At 45.6% G+C, this 12514-nt stretch overlaps 1 protein-coding gene across 8 annotated transcripts in view; it reads right to left on the bottom strand.

Moving 5' to 3' along the window:
- Positions 1–12514, bottom strand: part of FAM168A (family with sequence similarity 168 member A) — a 343456-nt gene that overhangs the window by 124395 nt on the left and 206547 nt on the right. The window contains exon 1 of one of the 8 annotated variants that reach the window (XM_090030788.1): positions 8225–8280. The exons of the other annotated variants lie outside the window; for them this stretch is intronic. Within the exon in view, the coding sequence (XP_089886914.1) occupies positions 8225–8255 (31 nt within the window). The 5' untranslated portion in view covers positions 8256–8280. Of the gene's footprint in view, positions 1–8224; positions 8281–12514 lie in introns of those variants that run through there. 8 annotated transcript variants of the gene reach the window in all.

Below are 12514 nucleotides of genomic sequence, written 5' to 3' on the forward strand. Positions count from 1 at the left end.
CTGCCAGCTTGATTTTTACATGTGTGGTCGGAGTTGAGAGAGAACTACAATTCCAAGGTCACAGCAGCCATGACTAATTGTTAAACATTACACTCCACCGGCTGGCGAGAGGAGTAACAGCATGAAAGAAGCTGCTAGCTTGAAGGCCTTAGTTTCTCTATTTGAGAGCCTGCACAGCTGAAATCTAGGCTTATTCTAATGGGGCTTCCTAACCATACCTATTATGTTCAAAGTCCCAAACCTCCTGGGCAGGTCCCTGGCACTCCTATTATGGTGATTGGGAGTATGCAAGATAGATTGCTCTGATGTTGCTGCAGCAGGGAAAACAATTAGTTAAAAGGCATATGTTCTGCAGTGGTGTAACGACCTTTTCTACGGGCAGCAGGTCTGGCAGCAACCACTAATTCAGTCTTGCCAACTCCAAGCATTCAAAATGAGACCGATTTTTAAAAAAAAAAAAGTTTTTTTTAAAGATATTAAATTAGGTTTAAGTTTTCTCTTCTGATTTTTGAGCCTTTAGGGAACATGCACTCAGGCTGTTGGGCTTTTCTACCCAAGCATAAACCCTAGCAATTATTTTCTTTTTTTAAAGAAAGCTGAAAGGCCCATAGAATAACATGACTCCAGGAACCAGTGCTTAAACTAAAGCACCAAATAGCACAACACTCTCAATATGCTGTAAGAGTCGGGAACTGAGTAAGGATAAACTTCTTCAAAGAGAAAACTGAAAAGGAAAAGAAAGCGAAAGAGATTAAGCAAGAAAGAAAGAGAGCTAGAAGGCCAGCAAAAAAAAAAGAGTGGGGTTTTTTGCTCATCCTCAAAATTGCTCAGCATCTCTGAAAAATTTCAGCTGGAAAAAAATTGTGGGGCTAGATTCAAAGCACTAATGGACATGGCAGGTGTCTCTCTCTTGTACGTATGATCTCAAGGCTTAGAGCACTCACCTGGGAGATGGGAAACACAAATTTAAACACACTCAGCCTGGTTAAGGACATGAAGTTGGATCAAAGTCTCCCACCTCTCAAGAAAATATCCTAGCCACCTTACTATAAGGTATCCCAAAATGTGTCTCCATCCTTCCAGTCGCTACTCTTCTACCATGTGTTAAATTCAGGCAGGGTCACTGAGCCAGAGAATTAGGATGTGGAACAATGTGCACGTATTAGTACTAAGTGTAATGGGATTAATAGGATGATTTGATGGCACCCTGAACACCCTTCAGCCCTGTGGTTGAGAAGCTGTCCTGGGAAGGAGGAGATGAAAGGTAAAATCCTCCAAGCAGTGGAGGAACTTGAATCTGATTCTCCCATAAAGCTTGGGTGAGTGGCTCAAACCCTGGATGAAAAGGAGAGACCCATGCCCTCAGGTTTGTTATTTTGGCCTTCTGTTTTCTCTGCTTTTTCTTGCAAGTGGCCTGCGCTGTGACTATCCCTGGGTGAATGAAACCAATGTAAGGGGGGACAGTTACTTCGATGTATAAACACAGAATAAATAAAAATAAAATCCAAACTCTTCTTTGGACCAAACAGAATTGTTTCTTTCTCAGTTCTCTTGCTGGGAAAGCAACAGGTTAGGATAGATGGCCACTAGTGTAAAAGGAAGTTGCCGAATTCAGGCTGAAAAATACAGGTCAGATTTATCCTGGGTCTGACTATCCCGGGCTCTGACTCCCATCAAACCAGGCGAGAGACAGTCAAGTGTTATCCTGGTACTTCATAGGTAAAGTGGGACAACGGGCTTGCATGCTGGTAGGATCCCAGAATAAAAGGTTTTGTCCCAGCATCTATTTTCAGCCAAAGAGAGAGGATTTTTAGGGGGTGATGGAAGAATGAGTGAGGACCAGAAAGGAAAATGATGCGGTGAAAATGGTGCAGCACAAGCCTAAAAATGAGGCACAGACTTTGCAGAAAGAGCCAGCAAAGGCCGCGGCAGCCCACGTGGTCAGCTTGAGGTAGTGCTTGAAGACCGACAAAGAGCAACTGATTTTCTAAACCCCTGTGGGTGGGAGTCTTGCAAAAGCAGTGGGATACCTACACAAGTCCTTTATTTCTGCCCATTTGTACTGCAAAATGTCTAGCATAATTAGGCACTTTTTACAGCATTTAGAAACAGTCAAACAAAAATAACCCTTCCCTTGATCGCACTGGCAATCTCCCGCTGCCGCAGGGCCCTACAATGCAACAAACCTTCTCATCATCCGATTCATAACATGCAAGTACCAAATATTAAAAGCCAGGCAAACTGAGCAGTACAGACTACCTGTACAACAGATAGGTTTTATTGCACAAACATGCACCTCCCCCCCCCCCCCGTTTCTTCTCAAAAATCTACAAAAGACTGGGTCCAAATCTCTTCCCTTCATGCTTTGGCAACACCTCGTGGAATATTTTAAATACACGAAGCTTGGTGGTTCAGTTGTAATGCATAATTACACATTAAAAGACACATTTTGCTTCATCCTTTTCTTGACAAAATCCTGGCTCCCAGAGATTTCTGGTGAAACCATAGTCCAATTGTTGTTTTTTTAAACTAAATATTTAATAAAATAGGCCTAAGAGGTCATGTAAATACATAAGGGGAGAAGGAATTACACTGCAAGATTAAAAGATAATAAGGCTGTCGGTCTGTCTACTTGGATATCGCATTGGAGGTTTCTGAGCTACTGAATAATAATGCTTAAGCAGAGCACTGGCTGCGTAGCTAAAATGCGGCCTCTGTTGTGACGACTGCAGGGTAGATGCTTATACAGGTACTGCAGAAAGACGGACCATACATTGTCACTTTAACAAAACCAGATAAACTGGAATATAGGTTATAGGTGCTAATCAAAAGCATTTGCTTTGAAATACTCAAAGACATGCAAACAATATGCCCTGATCTCACCACAAAACATCCAACCGTGTCTTTATTCCACTCAGGACTAGCCTGCTGAAGACCTCTCAGTTTTACAGTCACATGCTCCTACGCTACAGTGGTAGCAATCACTTCTAATTACAGAGTACCTGCTAGGAAGAGGGAAGCGGACACAAAGAAATGCCATTTAACAACCTCTCTCCGTAAAAGGCTTATTGCACCTCTGTACCACTCTCGTCTGTTGTTGCATTTTCATTTAATCCTATCGCTCCCCGTCTTCTTACAGTACCCTGCCACTTATTGCATACGCTGGCTACCCCAGCTGAAATCTTGTACCTGGGATTTCTAGCCTCCTCCTCTTCTGATGTTCACATTGTGTCACTCAGCATGACCAGCACAGCCTTCAGTCCTTTGTGAAATTATGTCTCGTCTGCTGCTTCCGTCCCTCTGCTCCGAACACTTCTGAATCTCTAACGAGAATTAATTTGATGGGTCCAATCCTGCGGTCCTCACTACGGGAAAACTCCCACCAATTCCCAAGGGAAGCACTCACTGCTTGCAAAAGAAGCCCGTGGGTACTAACTCTCCCTGCCCACCCTTGCTGGGAGCCTCTTCCTGAGGAGTATGGGGCCAAATCGTGATAGAAATCCCACTTTTTTAAATATCAAATAAATTAGATGGATCCAAAACTATGCAAGAAAAGGGCCTGAAAATGAAAAGCTCAGATAGGGAATAATAGCTAGTACATACAGAGAGTGTTAGATAGTGCTTTAGGCAGTCTGTGTACAGTAGCAGTCATTGTATTTTCCTTCTCCCCTACTGGAGTAATCATTTCAAATAACTGCACCAAGCTAGTTATCTTATCACGCCAGAATCTCTGCACAAGATTAGTCTGACAGCCCGCATGTCTCATTCCACTTGGAAGGCCTTGAGCTTCATCCATATGACTGATTTCCCCCTGAAAGGCCATCATATATTGCATTCAAATAGAAGGGGATCTATACGTTTCATTTGCCTGACAACAGACACAAGATCTGCAAGCCCATTTTAGATCAAATGCAAGTACAACCTCCACAGCAAGCCTGAGAAATGAAATGGTCAAAGCTTAAAAAAAAAAGGCAGCAGACGCTTAAAAAGCAGCACACAAATGTGTTTTCCCCAAAATGAAATACGCAGTGTGAACAGGCAGTCAAAGTGCCACAGTGGGCTTTTATACAAAAAACAAAGCAAAAACATAGTCTCCTATTGAGAAGGTGTCTATCAACAGCTGTCCCTTTCTCTAATCCTCTGCACAGCTGTGGATATTAAGGCCCTATCCAGCAATGCACCTCAATACTGAAATCAGCAGGACTACTCGTATGCTTCAAGTTAAGCATGTACTCGAGAGCTTTGTCGAACTAGGAGTCAAGACCTATGGGTTCTTATCCTGGCCCCGACACTGACCTGTAAAATGGGCTTAGGCAAACCACAACCCCCCTTTCTCAAGTTGCACCAGCTATAAAGCTAAAATAACCCTTATCTCCCTGCCTCACAGGGCCGCTGTGAGGATTAGTAGTTGCAAAGCACTATACATTATTTTTACAAACCTGAGGGCTCATCGAATAAACAAGTATTGCATAACTTGTTGTACAGCCTCTCTCCGGGAGAAAAAGGCGGCAAAATAGCAGGGGGAAGTTGAACAGAGGGCTCTGGAATTTGTATAGGAAGTGTTATGTAAAACAAACGAATCCGGGGGCAAATAAACTCTAGAACAACTCCCTAAGGAGAATACTTAGTAACAAGAAGATAAATGAACACAAGCGCTGTGCTACACAAACACAGCCTGGCTTGTAGAAGTGTGCAAGCCATCATTTTACTCAAAAACGGGCAAAAGTGCATCAGTATAAACATTTTATTGCAAATGTACACCCATGTCAGGCCCACATGCAAGTGTCTTCTGTGCAAGAAGAAAGCAAAATCTTAAAACTGTCAGCAAAAGGAAGCGGGCAAGTTGGAGGAGAAATCTCAGCACAAAAAGTGGAACTGCCCCTTAGTATGTAAGGCAGTAGCATAGTCAAAATATGGCTACAGTGAAGAAGACTGAAGAAAAGCTGTTTGTTAATAAACCAGAGTGGAGAAAAAGGACAACATTATTAAGTCATCGATGATAAATCAGCCAATAACCCCCAGGCCTAACCAGACCGTGCTGATGTTCTTTGGAGTGTACTAATGATGCTCATTTCTGTGGCCCCAGCATACTCAACCTTTCCAGGGCTGGAAAACATGAGACAAGATGTCCAGACCAGTTAGCACGTGCTTCTTGCAGCATCTCAAAGCAGTTTGAGACGCTGCAAGAGGCACACCAGGAACGAAAAATGTTCCCCGCACTGCATATTTGCAGTGTGTGCTCTAAATTTGATACCTGGGAATCCAGGTACAAAAAAACCCAAAAAAACAAAAAACAAAAAAAAAACAGTAAAAAAAAGCAGCACAGTGCACAGTCTCGTAGTGTGCCCTTAAGCAACTGGAGGCTGGGTCCTCCAGAGAGGTGCTTTGGCAGCTGGCTATAGCATCTCTCTGGCTGCCCCTTGCCCTGGTGCTCCAGCACACTGCACCAGCACGCTGCAAACAGGAGCAGGGCAAGGCTGTAGCAGTGACCCAGACCTAAGTGTAGTCCCAGGTTAGTGGGACCTGGAGGCAGGGAGACTGCAAAGGCTGGAGGTGCCAGACTGTTGCAGTGGGTACAGGGTGCAGGTGCCACTCCAGGTTAGCGCTGCTTCAGCAGTCCAGCTGGCACGCAGGGTAGTGTCCCCAGATACCAACTGCCTGGGCCTCAGAAGCTCCTGAGGGCAAGTAGCCCTGAGCTACTGGCCAGGGCAGGTTTTCATACCGCTGGGGCTAGCACAGGTGCTGGCCCCACCCTCTAGCTCCCCCTGGCTAAAGATCCGAGATCAGCCAGGCAGGGTCAGTTTTCTCCAAGTGGCACAATTTGCCCTGCACCTAAGTGCACGTTCAGGCACATGCGCTGAGGCAGAAATTTCCGGCACAAGCTTGTGCCACTGCTGTCTGAGCTGCTAGCAGCACATGTGCCTGAATGTGTGGATACACCCTGTGAGTCCAATCTCAATCTTTCACATCAGGTCTTGCAACAAAGTTAACGAGCCAAGTAAGGTTAAGGTCAAAGTCACTGGTGACTAACATAGGATGCAAGTAAACACGACACCAAGGTGTAAGTATGACCTGTGGGTGTATAGTGACAATGATAGCTGGAATAGACTGCACCGCTTCTGTGCTGTGTTGAAAGAAATCAAGACGACAAAGTTGGGTTGAAACTCACTGAAACCAATGGATGTAATTGTCACTTTTCATTTAAGAAACCTGTAAGAAGCCATCAGGCTCCCTTATGGAGCACATTAGGTGAAACAATAGGGGCCTCCAACCATGCACAGGCACACATCCCTGACCAAAACACAGACACATGCAAGACTCCTCAATAATTTGAGCTATGTGGGCAGGGCATCTTTACTGGGTATTTTTTTAATGAGGTATGGGTATAGGAGTACATGAGAAAAAGAAACACACCACAAATGGAGTACAATTAAGCCCCAGGCACCAAAAACACTGGCAGAATACCCTTGAGAAGAACGTGAGAGCGCGAGCTTTGGGGTTCAGCATCGGCTGACACAGCCTCGGAAGAGTCAGCAAGGAAACTGTCCCTTGCTGTGTTCAAGGAAACAGGACTTAATCTGTTTATAATTTTCCTATGTATTTTTAAATATGTTGGATCTCAGTCATTCTGTCCTTCTCCAAACTGAAACCACCTGAAAGACCTTGAATTTTAGCTTACTGCTCAGTCAAAAAAAGGAGGAAAAGCATTACCTAGCAACTGAGTGAAGATCTAATTCTTGGGACTATATTCTGTTGCATACAATACAAACCTTTTTTCAATCAAAAACCAGCTGCTGCAACTTGGGGTGCATATTATAAGTGAGGAAATATGGTAACCGCTTCTGGTGCTTAAGCTTCTGCCTGGCAAAATTAAATGCAACTCTGCATACAATCCACAGAGAACAGGACAATAAGCAGGCTCCGCTCCCCGGCTGCGGCTACTCAGTTACTATCTACAAGGTCGTCTTTTTTTGTTCTGCCTTTTGAAAATACACCGGGTGTCTTATTCCAAGCCGTGTTGTATGCAAGACAACACTGTATATTCCTGAGAGGGAAAGAAGGGAGAAACAAGGATGACAAAATAGGGAAATGGAAACCCCCCCAGATTAGTAGGTGCAATGGGTCCAAATACATCAAGGAAGAGTCTGTGCTCAAAAACCCGGCCTGGATGAGGAGACCGTGACCAAAACACAATTCATATGAAGAACCTTCTCTGCAGCCAGCCAAAACTCAGTAAAGCATATACCTCCTTGCTGCTCGGTGCATGAAGATTCATTCTTGCAGAGGATCTGGCTCGATTTAATTAAACGGATAGCAATTAAGTATTATGAACTCGATGGTCCTCATTGAGATATGTTGTGGAGCTTGCAGGCCCTGTCCTGTTCTGAGGTGCAATTCCCCTCTCTTATTCCATATGTCACAACCAAATCAGATTTCTTCTTCTTCATGGGGTTTGGTTTTTTGGGGGTTTTTTTTAGGATGTCAAGTTTTCTGCTTAATGAGATGCCATTAATACTTGCTCGAATGCTGTAGGGGTCTGCAGAAGTAAAAGGAGCTGATTATGCAAAATAAAACATTTGCCAGGAGTAAAACTTTATGTAGCACTCCAGGGGGTGAGATTCAGTTGAATGATTTCCAGCCTGAGCAGGGAGTCCCAGAAATGCAGCAGAGTGCTGTGGACTGGGGACATCTCTGCCTCGCTCTCTCTCTTCCACTTCAAAGGATTGTAAAATTGCCCTGGTGAGTGTGAAGCACAGTAATGGGTTTGATGCAGAGGTGATTAGCAAACTGAAGGATTTATCCTTGATATCCATTCTCTTCGGTAATGCAATAAACCGCTAAGAAACAAAAGCTGCCTCCATAATATATATCGAGAGATCAATTTTGGCTGATAAGACCCATGCATGCTGGTTGCTCTACAATAATTTTGTTAAAAAGATATTGTCTCTGCTTCAGCAAGGGGGGATAAAAGGGGATGCAACTCACCAGCTGACATCCAGTGAGTCTATTCTGTAGTCAAAATGTTTATTAGGAGGCCTAGTGTCATCAAGATTTGGCTCCTTTAAAAGGCTAGCGAGGCACAAAGCAGCTACACAGACTGAAATATTATGAGGGAGCGGGTTTAAAACAGATGTTTAAACAAATTCATAGCCATACAAAAGCTTTCTGCTTTACCGATTTCAGAGTCCAAGTGATTCTGGTACACTTAAGGGACAAAGCCTACCTTGAGCTCGGTCATGGAGAAGCGTGTCCATGGGTGTGTGTATGCGTGTGTGTCTCCTCTCCTTTCGGGGCAGTGGCACACCAAATGAAAAGGCACAGTAAGTCTCAATAACTCTGCAAACCGCTCTGAAAGGAGATTCAAATCCTTCCCCGTTATAAATAATGAGTTTGTGTGCCAGTACAAAAGAGGAAGGCTGATTTTTTTTTATTTTAAGCATTCCTTGAAGGTCATTTCCACTTTGAAAATGTTAAGGGCTTCAAAACTTGTTATATAACAGAGATCTAAACATATGGCCCCAGGCCGGTTTGAATTAACTGACTTGTATCAACTGTGTTTCATCAATACAGACTCCCAGAGTAACCGGTCCCTCCGCTGGAATGCTAATTACTCCCCCAGCTTCCAGGAGCAAGACTATTAGACCCACAAAAAATCCAGTTTTTTCTGCTTTTGCCTAACTGGTTTTACTTGCTCAGCACATAAATGCAGAGGGAGGAGTGCTTACAGGGAGGCATAAAATGAGGCACGTAAATTGGCTTTCTGTACCCGTTAGCCAGGGGGGAGAAAATAAAATGAGGGTAATGTGGGAAGCAAACCTAGTGCCTCTCTTTAGACTAGCCATTGTGTGTTGGGGTAGGTAGAGCACAGGAGACCTCCCGCTAACATAGGTACGTACATGGGTCAAAATAATGACAGGTCTCAATTATAACGCTCGGGGCTGGATCTCAACTTTCCCAGCGGTCCAAGGTGTTCAGATCTGGGGCTTTCTCGTCTCATATAACTGTGACCAAAGCATTGATTTAAAACACCAGGCAGGTTCTGATTCGGTCCTAAACAGAAGAATTTATTTCTATTGCTAGCAAAACGTGTGGGACTGACTCTCCCACCAGTCTCAAAACTGTCAGCCAAACAAAGGCAGGAAGGTCTTCACCTACACACCCATCAGCACACCCACTCCCTGCCCCGAGGCACGCTGCAAAGGCAGTGTTTATAGGCATCCTGGATGCACTATAAACGATACAGGGAATAAGCTGTGTCTATAAGACTCATCCATCATAAGCATCTCATCCAAAGCTGCCAAAGCAGCTACCTGGTTGGTCTAGGACAGGGCTGGCCCACTCAGAGCAACCGAGGGCTGCACGCTGCATTGGCTGCAGGCCCTGGACTGCACACCGTGTGGGCTGCATGATGCAGGGGCCATGCATGTGGTTCCCCGCCACACGCAGCCCCCTCACTGCACAAGCAATGTGAACCCCGCCAGCCATTCCTGTGTAAACTGCCTCAGTGTCCCCACCTCACCGCTGCTGTCTCATCCCCTCGCCGCTGCACTGCTCTCCCCCCACAACCACCACTTGAGCATCGAGCTTACTGGGGCCCCTCCTGCCTTGCTGCCCTGCCCCAGCTGCGGGAGGAATGATGGCTCAGTGCAAGCCCGCAGCCCGCACTTGAACTCCTTGCCCGCTGGTTGCACCAGTTGAACAGCTCTGCTCTAGGAGAAAGGGCAAGATGCGCGCGGTCCTTGTCAGACCTACCTGACTCTTGCCGCATTCTGCTCCTTAATGTTTGATGAACAGTCTGGACTCTATGGTAGCAGATATACGACTGCAAAAAAGCAACGTTATGTCCTCTTGCCTTTAGAGCTGCCCAGCCCTGCGTGTACTTGGGACTTGCGTGAGAACTGTTCTGAATAAGTTCACTGAAAGGTTCAGCACTGAAACTCTCACGGACAATACGTCATGCTGACCGGATTTTGTTTTTTTCATATAAGATCTGGACTTTCAACGCCAGAGATGAATTGTTGTGGCTTAGTTGCACATGCTCAAGAAACCCCACACTCTTTCACACGGAGGGAAACTGCTCTGTCCAACCTATATGTCAGACTAAAGCTGCTAGTTACAGCAATCAGCTGTTTGCTTTATTATTATCTCCAAGTGCTGAGAAGCAAGCTAGGCGCTTCCCAACAAGTGATAACTTTGTCCTTGCCCTGTAGGGCTTACAGTAGAGATTACCCAAGGCAAGCAGGCCCAGGTGACTACTGGAGAGGATTTAACCCTTAGCTACCCTCCGAATGTGAATGGAAAGGAGTTGCTGGTTGTAGCCGTGTTGGTCTAAGGACACAGGCAGGCAAGGTTCCTTGGGTAGATGCGACAGCTTTCATTAGACCGGCTAAATAGTTGGAAAAAAAAGTTTTTTGCGAGATTTTGGGCACAAAGAAGGGTAGAACAATTTTTCCAACTGTTTAGTCGCTCTAATAAAAGATATCACGTCTACCAAAAGAACCATGTCTGCCAATGGAAAGGAGTGGAAGTTGACTGAATAAGCCACAGTGATGTATTTGCTGACTCTGGCTGGAAGGACTAATCGTCAACCACAGGACAAATGCCTGATGGAGACCCCTTTGTTTTAATCCCCTTGGTATCAGACCATGCCATCTCTCCCTGCACTTAAATGCACAAATGCGCCTTTCCAGCTCTCGCCAAATAAAAGTTTAATGGACGGGCAACCTGGTTCGCACGGGGCAATGATCAACCTAATGTCAGGTGCTTTCGACCCTTAATCACTAGCTGCCCAGGCTGTATTGGAATCGGCGACCTGAGGTTGAAAGCTTCAGTAGACTGTTATTAATCCCTCTGAGCCATCTAAACCCCAAAGTTTGGTTCTCAATACTTACAGTCCTGAACCCAAAGAGCCGACAAGCTACAGCCACTTGCTTCAGCAGAGACTGGCAGCAGCTACGTGCTCACCCATACCTCACAAACTGGGACTAGCTCAGGGGTGGGCAATTATTTTGGGCAGAGGACCGCTTACAGAGTTTCGGCAAGCCATTGAGGGCCACATGACAGGCAGCCCAGAGCAGATTAATTAATTTTCTAAATTTTTTAGGGGCCCCGCGGACTGGATAGAAGGGCCTGGTGGGCTGCATCCGGCCCCCAGGCCACATTTTGCCCACCCCTGGACTAGCTTGACTGAAAGGGAAATGTTGGCTCTAACCTCCACCTGAGTCACCAGCAGGGACCAGAACCTCTCCTCCGCATGGAGATTTCAGGGGTTTTAAATTACAAAAAGAAGCACTTGGAAAAAAAAAAAAAAAGATATGAATGGCTTGGTTTTGTCAAGCTTAACCCCTCACTTCTTCAAATGATTGGCAGCAAGAACTTGAGAGAAGAAGGAGGTGGTGGCAAGCAGATGGGAAGAAGAGGAAGAACGCGGGACCTAAAGCAGCAAAGGACAGGAGCCTCGGGGAGTCTTGCCTACATTATGGAGCCTCTGCTGGCAGAGCCCCCTACGCAAGGCACTGTGTTCACCAGCTGAAGGGGTTCATCTGCCAGCGCAGTGGCCTGACCTCCCTGAACAACATGAGCCAAGCTGACACCTGCATTCACACTAAGACATCACTGGCAGGGCTACCTCGGTTAGAGGATGCGATCTTTTCCTAACCCCCTTCAGCACAGCTTTGCCCACAAAACTCTGCAATGTTGACCTGGACCCAGGAACAGAAGGAGCTGGGAGGAGAGTGGGATTGGCAGGAGTTGCTGAGTGCCTGGCATGTCAGTAGGAGGCACAGAGAGTCCAGATGCTCCACGCTCTGATCCGGAGAAGGGTTGTGTCTGGTGGAGGGATATGGTGGGGAGAGTAGAGCTGCCAAGCTGGTTGAGGAGCACCTAACCTCCTGCCCTCTTTCAAACGTCAGCTAAAGAGGCCGTCAGATCTCAGGGATCAGAACGGAGTGGGTCTCTGGCGCTCTCTGCGGCCCACCCGTGGAAAATAGTCGTGATGGCACTGCCAACTTGTTCCAGTTTAAGCTAAAGTTGGCATAGTTGTGGCAGTACACACTCTACAAGCACACTCTACTGAATGCCTTTGAGTACAAGGCACCCTTTAAATTAAGACATGCCCAAATGTTGACACTCTCATTTTAAGAAAAAATGACACATTAAATAGTCACATTTATGATGCAAACAACATTTAAGACATGAGCCATATTTAGAGAAAAAAAAAACATTTAGTTTTAAAAGGAGCGACTTCTATTTGAATGAATACAGTATTCTAGTCTAAGAGCGTATTTAATCTATTTGGCTTGAGCAGGTGTGTAGGCTTACCCCAAAAGGACACACTTCAATGGGAAATGTTGTGAATGTTCCCAGGGAAGGTTATACCTGCAAAACTTATTTGGGCTATGTAGTTTCCTTCCTCTTCTTGCAGGAAAAGGCATCACGGGGGAAAGCACGTGCCTGGCAGAATGTGAAGCGTCCAAGTGACTTAGTAACCTAAGGGCTTGGAAAACAAGTCATA

The sequence above is a fragment of the Crocodylus siamensis genome, chromosome 1 (genome assembly GCF_052110815.1).
Source record: "Crocodylus siamensis isolate JL-2025a chromosome 1, ASM5211081v1, whole genome shotgun sequence".
Lineage (NCBI taxonomy): Eukaryota > Metazoa > Chordata > Crocodylia > Crocodylidae > Crocodylus > Crocodylus siamensis.